This window comes from Pyrus communis, chromosome 16, assembly GCF_041283825.1.
Source record: "Pyrus communis isolate YQ-2024b chromosome 16, ASM4128382v1, whole genome shotgun sequence".
NCBI lineage: Eukaryota > Viridiplantae > Streptophyta > Magnoliopsida > Rosales > Rosaceae > Pyrus > Pyrus communis.
In genome coordinates, this window is record NC_142580.1 from 19,381,361 (window position 1) to 19,394,002 (window position 12,642).

General features: G+C 36.8%; 1 protein-coding gene and 1 pseudogene across 1 annotated transcript; both read left to right on the top strand.

Annotated features, from left to right (window-relative positions):
• Positions 1-2,853: 2,853 nt before the first annotated feature.
• On the top strand, positions 2,854-5,900 carry LOC148690110 (uncharacterized; annotated as a pseudogene).
• On the top strand, positions 5,497-6,989 carry LOC148690111 (uncharacterized). The gene is made up of 4 exons (XM_088687185.1): positions 5,497-5,539; positions 5,704-5,845; positions 6,248-6,795; positions 6,859-6,989. Exons 1-4 carry the CDS (start codon positions 5,497-5,499, stop codon positions 6,987-6,989), a joined length of 864 nt encoding a protein of 287 aa, XP_088543311.1.
• Positions 6,990-12,642: the final 5,653 nt, after the last annotated feature.

Sequence of the window (12,642 nt, forward strand, 5' to 3'; positions counted from 1 at the left end):
ACTGACAAGAAAGCATTGAAAACAATAAATCCCATAAAACTAACAGCCAAAACTGATGCAGCCAAGAGCAAGCCAGCTAACACCTATTCAAATATCAGAGGAAATGAAAAATTAAGTGAGAGTAATGGGCATAAAGGTTGCCCAAAGAGTTACAATTGTTTTAGCATTTCCTCCCACTTATTGTCATCACTAAATGGCTGTTAGTTGGGTGAGTTATGGAGAAAAAACTGTGGCAGCAGAAAAGAAGAAAAGACCTACAAGTTGCAGCAAAGTGGAAGAAAAAGTGTGAAAAAAAAAAGATAGGAAAAAAAGGAAGGAAGCAAGGAAAAAAGGCAAGGCTGCTGCGTTGGGGAAGGAAGGAAAGGAAGGAAAGGAAGGAAAGGAAGGAGGAAATCTTGGCATTCTCTTCTCTCGGTTTTATCTTCTCAAACTCATGTATTTCTTTTGGTTTAATTTGAGAATTATGTGTAACTAATTCTTAGTGGTTAGGGGCTGTTTTGAAGCCCCGAATATGATTGCAAGTTTGTTATGACATTTCGTTTGAATTACTTTTACGAATGGATGAAAATTGGTTCACTACTTGTCTCATTGATGAATTCTTTTTGTGTTTTCTACGGATGCATACTTAGTAAGCATATCTAGGATTCTAATGCTATGAATATGTGTGTGTCTGCCCTTGTCGAATGAGGACCTACATATGTTCTAGAGTAGTACTTGTTAATTGCGATTAACATGTGAACCAATTTCTAGGATAAGTAAGACAATGCCAGTACTTACGATGCCTTGTGATAACTCAAACTCTTTTCGTTCTTAATGATTTCTACTTGTTAAATCTATGAACACACCATTCTAGATTGCATGTTAGGGACTAAGTTAAGTTGAAAACGCCATTCTCTTAACATATTACATAAGAAAGAGTAATAGGTTGGGTTCTAACATTGAGCCAACTTGAGCATCTTCATCCGGAAATAGAAGGAATTTGAATGAAACATAACATGTTTGCATGATTATTTGGTGGTGGATAGCAATTCCCCTAACTCGTTCTTCTTAATTTGCGAACTACTCAAAAATCTGTCTCTGTTCTGTTTTTGTTCGATTTAATTTAAATAGAAAATCAACTCCAAAAATCCCAAACATTTGTGTGAGTGTAGCTCTGTGTGTCTAGTATCTGTATATAAAATTTCGTAGACTTTAGATAAGTGTAAGTCAGTCTAATAATTATTTTTCGGTGGCTGGTCAGTAGGGACAGCAGCCCAGTTTTTGTGACATTTGAAGTAGTTAGATAAAACAATGTTCTGCGGGAAAGACCCTTATTTTCATATGCTACAATTGACAAATATTATTGTTAATAAGGAAAATTAATAGGACATTTGTGTGCTACTTTGTGGTGTGCATTTAATCTTATCAAATTTTTGGCGCCGTGTCGCCGGGGATTGTTATTTCTAATTACTTATTTTTTATTGTTTTCTTTTCTTGTCTAATTAGTGTTTTTGTTTTTGTTTTTATATCAGGTACTCTTCGTAGTATATGCGTACTCGAAGGTCCAAGAGCATTGATCTAGCTTCCTACGATCCTGAGGTTGAACGAACATTTCGAAAGCTTCGAGGAACAATCAAGCAGAAGCGTGCATCGGTGTCTTTACCACCATTTTCTCCACCACATTTGAGTTCGGAAGAGGAGGAAGAACCACAAGAAGGCATGGCTGATAACCGTACTTTGAGGGAGTTGGCAACGCCTAATACGGATCAACAACCATTGTGCATCACATATCCAAATGCAGAAGGAGGATTTGAGCTTAAGTCCGGCATGATTCACTATTGGCCTAAGTTCCATGGCTTCTCAATAGAGGATGCCAACAAGCATCTCATGGAGTTTCATGTGGTATGCTCGGGAATGAGACCAGCCAATGTGGATGAGGAGCAAGTCAAGTTGAGGGCATTCCCATTTACATTAGAAGCTAAGGCAAAGGAGTGGCTTTATAATTTACCTCCAGGATCAATGAACACATGGAACCAGGTGAAGCAAGCATTCTTGGAGCAATATTTTCCGGCCACAAAAGCTGCAAGCATAAGGAAAGACATATGTGCAATCCGACAACAACATGGAGAGCCCTTTGGAGATTACTATGAGTGATTCACACATATGATTGCATCTTGTCCTAATCATCAAATTTCAGAGCATCTTTTAATACAATATTTTTATGAAGGATTGTGTGGTACTGATCGTGTAATGCTTGATGCAGCAAGTGGAGAAGCATTCATGGACAAGACACCAACAAATGCTAAGGCATTATTAAAGAACATTGCTGGCAACACACGACAATTTCGAGGGAGAGATGAGCTACCTCTTAAGAAAGTTAACAAGGTAAGTGTTAACTCTAGTATTGAATTACAATTAGCTAACTTGACTAATCTTGTGCAACAGGTTATGGTGGCTCCAAAACAGGTGTGCGATGTTTGTTCAATGATGGGACATGCCACGGATATGTGCCCTTCATTAATAGATCAAGGAGGTCTTGAGCAAGCTAATGCGTTAGGAGGGTTTCAGGGGCAACAAAGACAAAAGTATGATCCATACTCCAACAACTATAACGCAGGGTGGCGCGATCATCCACACTTAAAATGGAACAATCAAGACAACAGACAACAATCTGTTCTCAACAACTATAACCGTCCACCTGGCTTCTTTCAAGCAAGACCGTAGGCACTATTTCAGCCTCAACAACAACAAGCTCCAAGTAAGTCTCTTGAGGATTTAATTGCTTCTTTAGCGAACTCTACTCAATCTCATCAACAGAAAACAGACAAAGCAATTGAAAACCTTGAGCGCCAAATGAGTCAATTAGCAAGTTTGATGGGGCAACAACACCAATCAGGAAGTTTGCCTAGCCAAACCATGGTGAATCCAAATGCGGAGCAGATGAATGTTGTGACGTTAAGGAGTGGAAAAGAAGTTTTTGAGCAGCCAAGGATGCAAAAGAGGACTACAAAAGATACAAATGAGCAAGGGGAGCAACAAACCAAAAATCTTGAGCAAGATGAGGCTTCAACAGAAACTGAAAATTCTCCTAAAGATACAGAATTGAACAAAAAAGATTCTGATAAGGTAAGTAAAGAAGTTCAAAATTCATTTAACTCATGTGTCCCTATTCCTTTTCCTCGCAGGTTTATGAAGTCTAAGAAAGAGCAAACTGATAAGGAAATCTTGGATACTTTCCGAAAAGTCCAAGTGAACTTACCTCTTTTAGATGCCATAAAACAAGTGCCCAAGTATGCAAAGTTCCTTAAAGAGCTTTGTACAAACAAGAGAAGATTCAATGATCAAGAAACTGTGGCATTAAGCGAGGAAGTATCATCTGTTTTGCAGAGAAAGCTACCACCAAAGTTGAAGGATGCCGGTAGCTTTACCATTCCATGTGTAATTGGAGGGAAAGAGTTTGGGAGAGCATTGTGTGATCTGGGGGCATCCATCAATTTGATGCCATATTCAGTGTATGAATCACTAAACCTTGGAGACTTGAAGGAAACAAAGGTCCTAATCCAGTTGGCAGATCGTTCAAATAGATATCCCAAAGGCCTATTGGAGGATGTACTTGTGCAAGTGAATGAACTTATTTTTCCCGCTGATTTTTTTGTTCTTGAGATGGAACATGACCCTATATGCCTACTACACTTCCTCTTATATTGGGAAGACCATTCCTTAGAACGGCGCGTACGAAGATTGATGTCTACGATGGTACTTTAACCATGGAAATTGATGGAGAAAGCGTCAAGTTCAAAATCTTCGATGCTATGAGGTACCCTAGTGATTTTGAATCTTGTTTGTCTATTAATGCGTTTGACTATTTTGTGCAGGATTGTTTTAATGAAGGTGTGGGACAAGACAATTTAGAGAAGGCGTTAGTGCATAGCATTACACATGGAAAACTGAATTATTCTGAGCACATTGAAGAAGAATTAATCCAGACAGTGGCAGCCCTTGAATCTCTTTCACCAATTCGTGGTAAGTTTTCTTCCTATTTTATTTCTCTTCCTACTTCTAACGAAAAAATTCTTCCTTCTGTGATTCAGGCACCCAAATTGGAGCTTAAACCGATTCCTGAACATTTGAAGTATGCATTTTTGGGAGAGGTTGAAACATTATCGGTCATCATATCATCACAACTCACAACAGAAGAAGGGGAGAAACTGATCCGAGTACTGAAGGATCACAAAACTGCCATAGCTTGGAACATTGCAGATATCAAAGGTATAAATCCAGCTACATGTATGCATAGGATTCTGCTGGAGGAAGCTGCAAAACCTACAAGGGAAGCTCAACGTCATTTGAACCCACTCATGATGGAGGTCGTCAAGAAAGAGGTTATCAAGCTTCTTGATGTTGGAATCATATATCCTATCTCGGACAGCAAGTGGGTGAGCCCTGTTCAAGTAGTTCCGAAGCGATCTAGAGTCACAGTTGTTAAGAATGAAGCTAGTGAGCTAGTGCCTACACGTGTGCAAAATAGTTGGAGAATCTGTACAGATTATCGGAAGATAAACAGCACCACACGCAAGGATCACTTTCTAGTTCCATTCATTGATCAAATGTTAGAAAGGTTAGCTGGTCATTCTCATTATTGCTTTCTTGATGGCTATTCTGGATATAATCAAATTGCAGTTGCTCCGGAGGATCAAGAAAAGACGACTTTCACATGTCCATTTGGCACATTTGCATACCGGAGGATGCCGTTTGGACTTTGCAACGCCCCCGCCACATTTCAAAGGTGTATGGTAAGTATCTTTTCTGATATGATTGAGAAAATAATTTAAGTGTTCATGGATGATTTTTCAGTTTATGGTGATTCTTTTTATGCATGTCTACATAATATGTCCCTAGTTCTAAAACGTTGTCAAGAAACTAATCTGGTCTTAAATTGGGAAAAATGTCATTTCATGGTTTCACATGGATTAGTTCTAGGGCATATCATATCTGAAAATGGAATTGAAGTTGATAAATCTAAAGTAGAACTTGTTAGTTCTTTACCTCTCCCTACTACTGTCAGGGAGGTTCGTTCTTTTCTTGGACATGCAGGTTTCTACTGTAGGTTTATGAAAGACTTCTCAATGATTTCTAGACCCTTGTGCCGTTTGCTTCAAAAGGATGCAACATTTGATATGAATGAAGAGTGTGCGGTAGCATTCAACAAACTTAAGGAGTTGTTATCCACGGCTCCTGTGATCATGCCACCAAATTGGAGTTTACCTTTTGAGTTAATGTGCGATGCTTCAGATTATGCTGTCGGTGCAGTTCTAGGACAGCGTGTCAACAAAGTGCCATATGTCATCTATTATACATCACGAACACTCAATGATGCACAGTTGAATTATTCAACAACAGAGAAGGAGCTTCTAGCTATTGTATTTGTTTTAGAAAAATTTAGATCTTATCTGATTGGAACTAAATTTATTGTGTTTTCTGACCATGCAGCTTTGAAGTATTTACTCACAAAAAAAGATGCAAAACCGCGACTCATTCGATGGATACTTCTACTTCAAGAGTTTGACTTGGAGATCAAGGATAAGAAAGGGAGTGAGAATGTTGTAGCAGATCATCTTAGCAGACTTGTGCACTCAAACACAGAGGAAGATTTCATCCCTTTACGTGAGAGTTTTCCGGATGAGCAATTGTTTTCATTAAAGGTTACTGACCCTTGGTATGCAGATATTATCAATTACAAGGTCACCAAAAAGATTCCGGATGATTTTACACGTGCTCAGAAAGATAAGCTTGTCAAAACCGCCAAATACTACGAGTGGGATGATCCTTATTTATGGAAATATTGCCCTGATCAATTGATTAGAAGGTGTGTCCCCGAATCTGAGTTTAAATCTATTCTAACTTTTTGTCATTCTTATGCATGTGGCGGCCATTTTGGAGCAAAGAGGACAACCCTTAAAGTGTTAGAGAGTGGTTTTTATTGGCCTAGTTTGTTTAAGGATGCGTACGAGTTTTGTGCAACATGTGATCGTTGTCAACGAATAGGTAACTTGGGCCCAAGAAATCAAATGCTACAAACCTCTATTTTGATTGTTGAGATCATTGATGTGTGGGGCATTGATTTCATGGGACCTTTTCCATTTTCAAATGGTTTTCTTTACATTTTATTGGCTGTGGATTATGTTTCTAAATGGGTGGAAGCAAAAGCCACCAAAACTAATGATTCAAAAATTGTTTCAAATTTTATTAAGACTAACATCTTTGCAAGATTTGGGACACCTAGAGAAATCATTAGCAATGGAGGGAGTCACTTTTGCAATAGAACATTTGAAGCGTTGCTTAGGAAGTACAATGTCACACATAAGGTGTCTACACCTTATCATCCGCAAACTAGTGGTCAAGCAGAAGTATCAAACCTTGAGGTGAAACAAATTTTGGAGAAAACTGTGAGTCCTAGTAGGAAGGATTGGAGCATGCGCTTGAACGATGCATTGTGGGCATATAGGATTGCTTATAAGACTCCTATTGGAATGTCCCCATTTCGGTTAGTTTATGGGAAACCATGTCGTCTTCCAGTAGAATTAGAACACAAAGCTTATTGGGCGATCAAAGCCTACAACATGGACATGAGTGTTGCTGGACAGCAGAGGAAGCTTCAATTGAATGAGTTAGATGAAATCCGGAATGATGCATACGAGTCTAGTCGAATATACAAGGAGAAATCAAAGGCATTTCATGACAAGATGATATCAAGGAAGAGCTTTGCCATTGGACAAAAAGTTCTTCTATTTAATTCTCGCCTTTGGTTATTTCCAGGTAAGCTTCGTTCTCGATGGGTTGGTCCGTTTGTTATAACTAATATTTTTCCTCATGGTGCAGTGGAAATCCAAAGTGCAAAGACCAGAAACGTGTTCAAAGTGAATGGATATAGACTCAAACCATATTACGAGTCTTTTGCGGAGCATGATGTGGAGGTTGTACCCCTCCAAGAACCAGCTTCCCTTCAATGATTACTCTTGGTACCGTCCGACTGCGGACGTAAAAGCAAGCGCTTATTGGGAGGCAACCCAATATTTCTATTCATTGTCTTTTTATGTCATTTTCAATTTTTCATTTGTTTTTTTTTCTTCTGAATTTTCTTGTGTGATAAGCTAAATTATTTCTTTTCTTTGTAGGAATCTTTGGTTATGTCCACCTTTGGAGATTGCAGAATTGAAGTTTGGGGGTCATCACTTGATTTTACTGCAAATTGGGGAAGTTTTCAGTCCAAATGCTTTATTTTGTTTCTTATTATTTATTTTATTTTTATTGTATGCATTATTGTGTTTTCTGACATTGGGGACAATGTCCAGTTTAAGTTTGGGGGTAAGGATTGAAAAAATGACCAAATTGAAAATTTTTGTCCCTTTGACTAAGAATTGGTTTAATTTGTTTCTTTGTTGTTGCTTTTTGTTTTCTTAATTAGTTTTGTTTACCCTAAAAAAAAATAAATAAATAAAAACAACCCAAAAGAAGAGAAAAACATTCAAAAAAATTTGAAAATCCAAAAATAGTCTTATTTTCTTTATTGTTTTGGAATTAGATTTTTGTTAGTTTCCCGGCCCAATGATATAACTGGATTGAATTTGAACCACGGTGATCAAGAACTTAGTAAGCATGTATTGTGTGAAATTCCTTATTCTCTTGTTAGCCTTGTACATGTTTAATCATCTTTGAAAAACCAAAAGCACATAGCCTTGTTGATGTGAAACTAAAGCATGATTTAAAGCTTCATATGTGAACATAGTGACCATATACAACCTATGTGAGTTTTTGAGCCTATTGAAAGTGTGTGCATTTTTCATACACTCCTATTCTTTCATGTGTGATGAACTTATGTGACTTACATCTTTAGAATTTGCGTAACGATCTTTCGAAATGTTTGTCATTGATTGCATGAACTTGAAAATGATAGAGGCATTAGGTTTATCACCATGGCCCAAATAAGCATGTTTCCTAAAGAAAAATGATATCATTAGATTGTCAATTTGAGCCGTATATGTTAAGCCTTTTATTTCTTATCACCAGATATGTCTACCCTTATACCTTAAGTATTTTTCCTTACCCTTTCCAAGCTAGCTAGTGAGCAATGTAAGATTGTCTTATGAGAAATGTTTGTGAAGTACTTTGAAGGAGTTTGGCAAAAGAATAAGTGTGGGGGTATTTCATGTTTGTATTTAGTTATGTGCGAAAATTGGTTAAAAAATAAAAAAAAATAAAAAAAAACAAAGAAGAAAAAAGAAAGAAAAAGAAAAATTCTATACAAACCAAATAAAAAGTTTAGGGGTGTGATTGGAGGTATTAGTAGAGTGGTTGGAGAGCTTGAGTTCTTATAAATCTCAACAAGAGAATTGCTTGCAATGTAGCTTGGAACTTGTGTTTACCTATCCTTTCATTTCTATAACCCTCTCCCTAAGCCTCATTACAACCAATAAAAGTCCTCTTGATTTTAGTTTTGCAATTATGATTGTGGAGATGAGATCTTTATGCAAGCTTATGGTAGATCTTTCACATTTGATTCTTTGAGCAAAACACGTTAAACTAAACATATGTGTGATTGAGTGGATGTCCCGTGAGAAGGTCACTAGTTTGCATGTGGTGTTTTAAAACAAAACTTGAAATGGCATTAGCATAGCTATTATACACACTACACTTCAAGGATGATTAAAAGGTAGTTGTTAACATTTGCATACGGAAGATGAGCTTGGATTAGCTTCTTTGATGCTTGCTAAGGTTCTTGATGATTTGTTTTCGTGAATGAAATTCTATGAGGGTCACATAGTGGGGAGCTAATGTTTTTCATGTTGCTACTTTTTCATGTTTTCTTTGTTTTGCTCGAGGACTAACAAAAGCTAAGTGTGGAGGTATTTGATAAGCTCATATTTATATATATTTTATATCAAATTCACTTGTCTTTTCTTAGTTAGTTCCTTATATTTTTGAGTTATTTACTTTGTTTTTGTGTTTTGTAGGATTTGTCAAGTAAAGAAAAGAAAAATAACACAAGTGGAATTTTAAGTAATATATTCGTCAAAACTGTCTGTGCAGGTCAGCTGACTTTGGAAGCAAGTTGCGGACAGCTCGGAATGAATTAGAGAATGAGCCTTACATGCTTGGAAAGCTACGGATGTCTATTTTCTGGAGCATTTCGCGGATTGTTAATATCATTTTTCTAGAAAAAGTTATGGTCGTTCTAACACTGAAAGGTTCCCAGGAGGCTGAGCAGTTTGTAACTGACAAGAAAGCATTGAAAGCAATAAATCCCATAAAACTAATAGCCAAAACTGATGCACCCAAGAACAAGCCAGCTAACACCTATTCAAATATCAGGGGAAATGAAAAATTAAGTGAGAGTAATGGGCATAAAGGCTGCCCAAAGAGTTACAATTGTTTTAGCATTTCCTCCCACTTATTGTCATCACTAAATGGCTATTAGTGGGGTGAGTTATGGAGAAAAAACTGTGGCAGCAGAAAAGAAGAAAAGACCTACAAGTTGCAGCAAAGTGGGAGAAAAAGTGTGAAAAAAAAAAGATAGAAAAAAAAGGAAGGAAGCAAGGAAAAAAGGCAAGGCTGCTGCGTTAGGGAAGGAAGGAAAGGAAGGAGGAAATCTTGGCATTCTCTTCTCTCGGTTTTATCTTCTCAAACTCATGTCTTTCTTTTGGTTTAATTTGATAATTATGTGTAACTAATTCTTAGTAGTTAGTGGCTGTTTTGAAGCCCCGAATATGATTGTAAGTTTGTTATGACATTTCATTTGAATTACTTTTACGAATGGATGAAAATTGGTTCACTACTTGTCTCATTGATGAATTCTTTTTGTGTTTTCTACGGATGCATACTTAGTAAGCATATCTAGGATTCTAATGCTATGAATATGTGTGTGTCTGCCCTTGTCGAATGAGGGCCTACATATGTTCTAGAGTAGTACTTGTTAATTGCGATTAACATGTGAACCAATTTCTAGGATAAGTAAGACAACGCCAGTACTTACGATGCCTCGTGATGACTCAAACTCTTTTCGTTCTTAATGATTTCTACCTGTTAAATCTATGAACACACCATTCTAGATTGCATGTTAGGGACTAAGTTAAGTTGAAAACGCCATTCTCTTAACATATTACATTAGAAAGAGTAATAGGTTGGGTTCTAACATTGAGCCAACTTGAGCATCTTCATCCGGAAATAGAAGGAATTTGAATGAAACATAACATGTTTGCATGATTATTTGGTGGTGGATAGCAATTCCCCTAACTCGTTCTTCTTAATTTGCGAACTACTCAAAAATCCGTCTCTGTTCTGTTTTTGTTTGATTTAATTTAAATAGAAAATCAACTCCAAAAATCCCAAAAATTTGTGTGAGTGTAGCTCTGTGTGTCTAGTATCTGCATATAAAATTTTGTAGACTTTAGATAAGTGTAAGTCAGTCTAATAATTATTTTTCGGTGGCTGGTCAGTAGGGACAGCAGCCCAGTTTTTGTGACATTTTAAGTAGTTAGATAAAACAATCTTCTGCGGGAAGGACCCTTATTTTCATATGCTACAATTGACAAATATTATTGTTAATAAGGAAAATTAATAGGACATTTGTGTGCTACTTTGTGGTGTGCATTTAATCCTATCAGCTTTAACCTTTTAATGATGATTTTCGTGATTATTTTATAGCTCACATTGCAAAGACTAATTGGCCTATAATTACTTAGGATTTTCCACTTTTGGAATGAGGGCAATGTTGGTATGATCAATAAGTCTCAAGCTAGTACTATTTTCAAAGAAATCCTTAACCATTGCACTCACCGAATCTTTGATTGTATCCCAACATTCATGATAAAAACTTTCACCAATGTTTTTAACTACATCCCATATTTCAATATCCTCAACAGGCTTGAGTAAAAGTTCATTATGATGATTGTCAATACAAGGATTAATAATATCAACAATAGAAGAGATGTCTACGAAAGCTGGGGAACTATCACAAGAAAACCCTAGTTTAAAATCCTGCACAAAAACCTGTTCCAGACCCTCACCCTCATTCCACCGAAACCCACAACTATCCTTAATCTTTTTAATTTCATTTTTCTTTTTTTCGAACAGTTGCCATCGTTTGGAAATACATTGTGTTCTTATCACATAATTGCAACCAATTTACTTTAGCTTTCTGCATCCACATGATTTCTTCTTGTCGAAGAATTGAATTAAGTTCCTCACTAAGCTTTATTTCTAAATCTATCTCTGAATCAACATTTTGATTCTTCATGATGGTTTCTTTTAAATTACCAAAAGTTGTTTCATTCCAACCTTTAACTAGGTACTTGAAAGTCCCAACACATGCCCTAAAAGTGTCATTGGGGCCAAACACTCCATTGCATCGCCAAGCATTCTTAACAAAATCCTTAAAATCAGGATGAAGAAGCCATATAACTTCAAATCTAAAGGGATAATTATCCTTATACTAATTTTTTAAGATGTAAGTTAAGAGAATAGGTCCATGGTCCGACCCATAAATTGGGTTGTTATGCAGGTTATAATCCGGGTTCTCATTTAACCAATACGAATTATCAAGTCTCTCATGTATTCTGCTGTTATCAGCTTGGTTGTTGCACCAAGTAAAAGGGACACTAGAAGCATTTAGAGATAAAAGACTTCCTCTGTTTAAAAAACTAATGAACGTGGTCATATACGACGTTGTAGATTGGCAACCATCTTTCTTCTCAGTTATGCCCACTATATTATTGAAATCACCCATTAGGCACCACGGTTTATCCTTTGGATCTAGCTTAAGGATATCCTCCCATAATTCCAGTTGTAACTGCTCTTTAGGAAAAGCATACACAAACGTAAAAAACTGATCTTGATTAGAACAAGGATCGTTCACTAAACAATGAAAATAACGAGCAGTCGACGTGATAACATTGACTACAACCTTGGACGAGTTCCAGACTAAACATAGACCACTAGCCGTACCAGCAGGGCTACAGCTAACCATCTTATCACAAAAAACCTTCTATAAAAGTTTCCATGGACCTTCACCACATCTATTTCATTAAACAAAAAAGGTCCACCTTAAAACTAGAACACAAAAAATTAAAATTACTCTTAAAATCGGGTCTTCCAAGACCCCTGTAATTCCACGTCATGCGCTTCATTAATCTATTTCTTTAGTCAGACTAATGTAGCCACAACATCCCCCACAAGCCTATTTCCCTCCCCCATAATCCTACTTCCTACTTGAATCCCTACATCCTGGCAATTAAGCATACAATTACTAGTAATCATATTTAAACAAGCCAAGTTCCAGCTCACATAATTCTCACAACAGTAGATGTTAACACCTTACCTGTAAAATCAATCCATGGTTGATTATTTATTAGCATATTATCCCAATAAAACCAAACAATATTAAGCTTATTATGCCTAATTAAAGGGTAAGCAAACAAAGAACTATACTTATTATCAAACCATAAACTATAACACCTAGTACTCACCGCTTGCATTTAGTCAGCAACCTTCTCGATCCTTCTCCAGTCCTCTACCAGCCCCGCTCTTGTAACCCACACTTGACAGACTAAGGTAAGGATTGTTGTAAACTAAACCAAAAACAATCAAGCAATAAAGAAAACACAACGA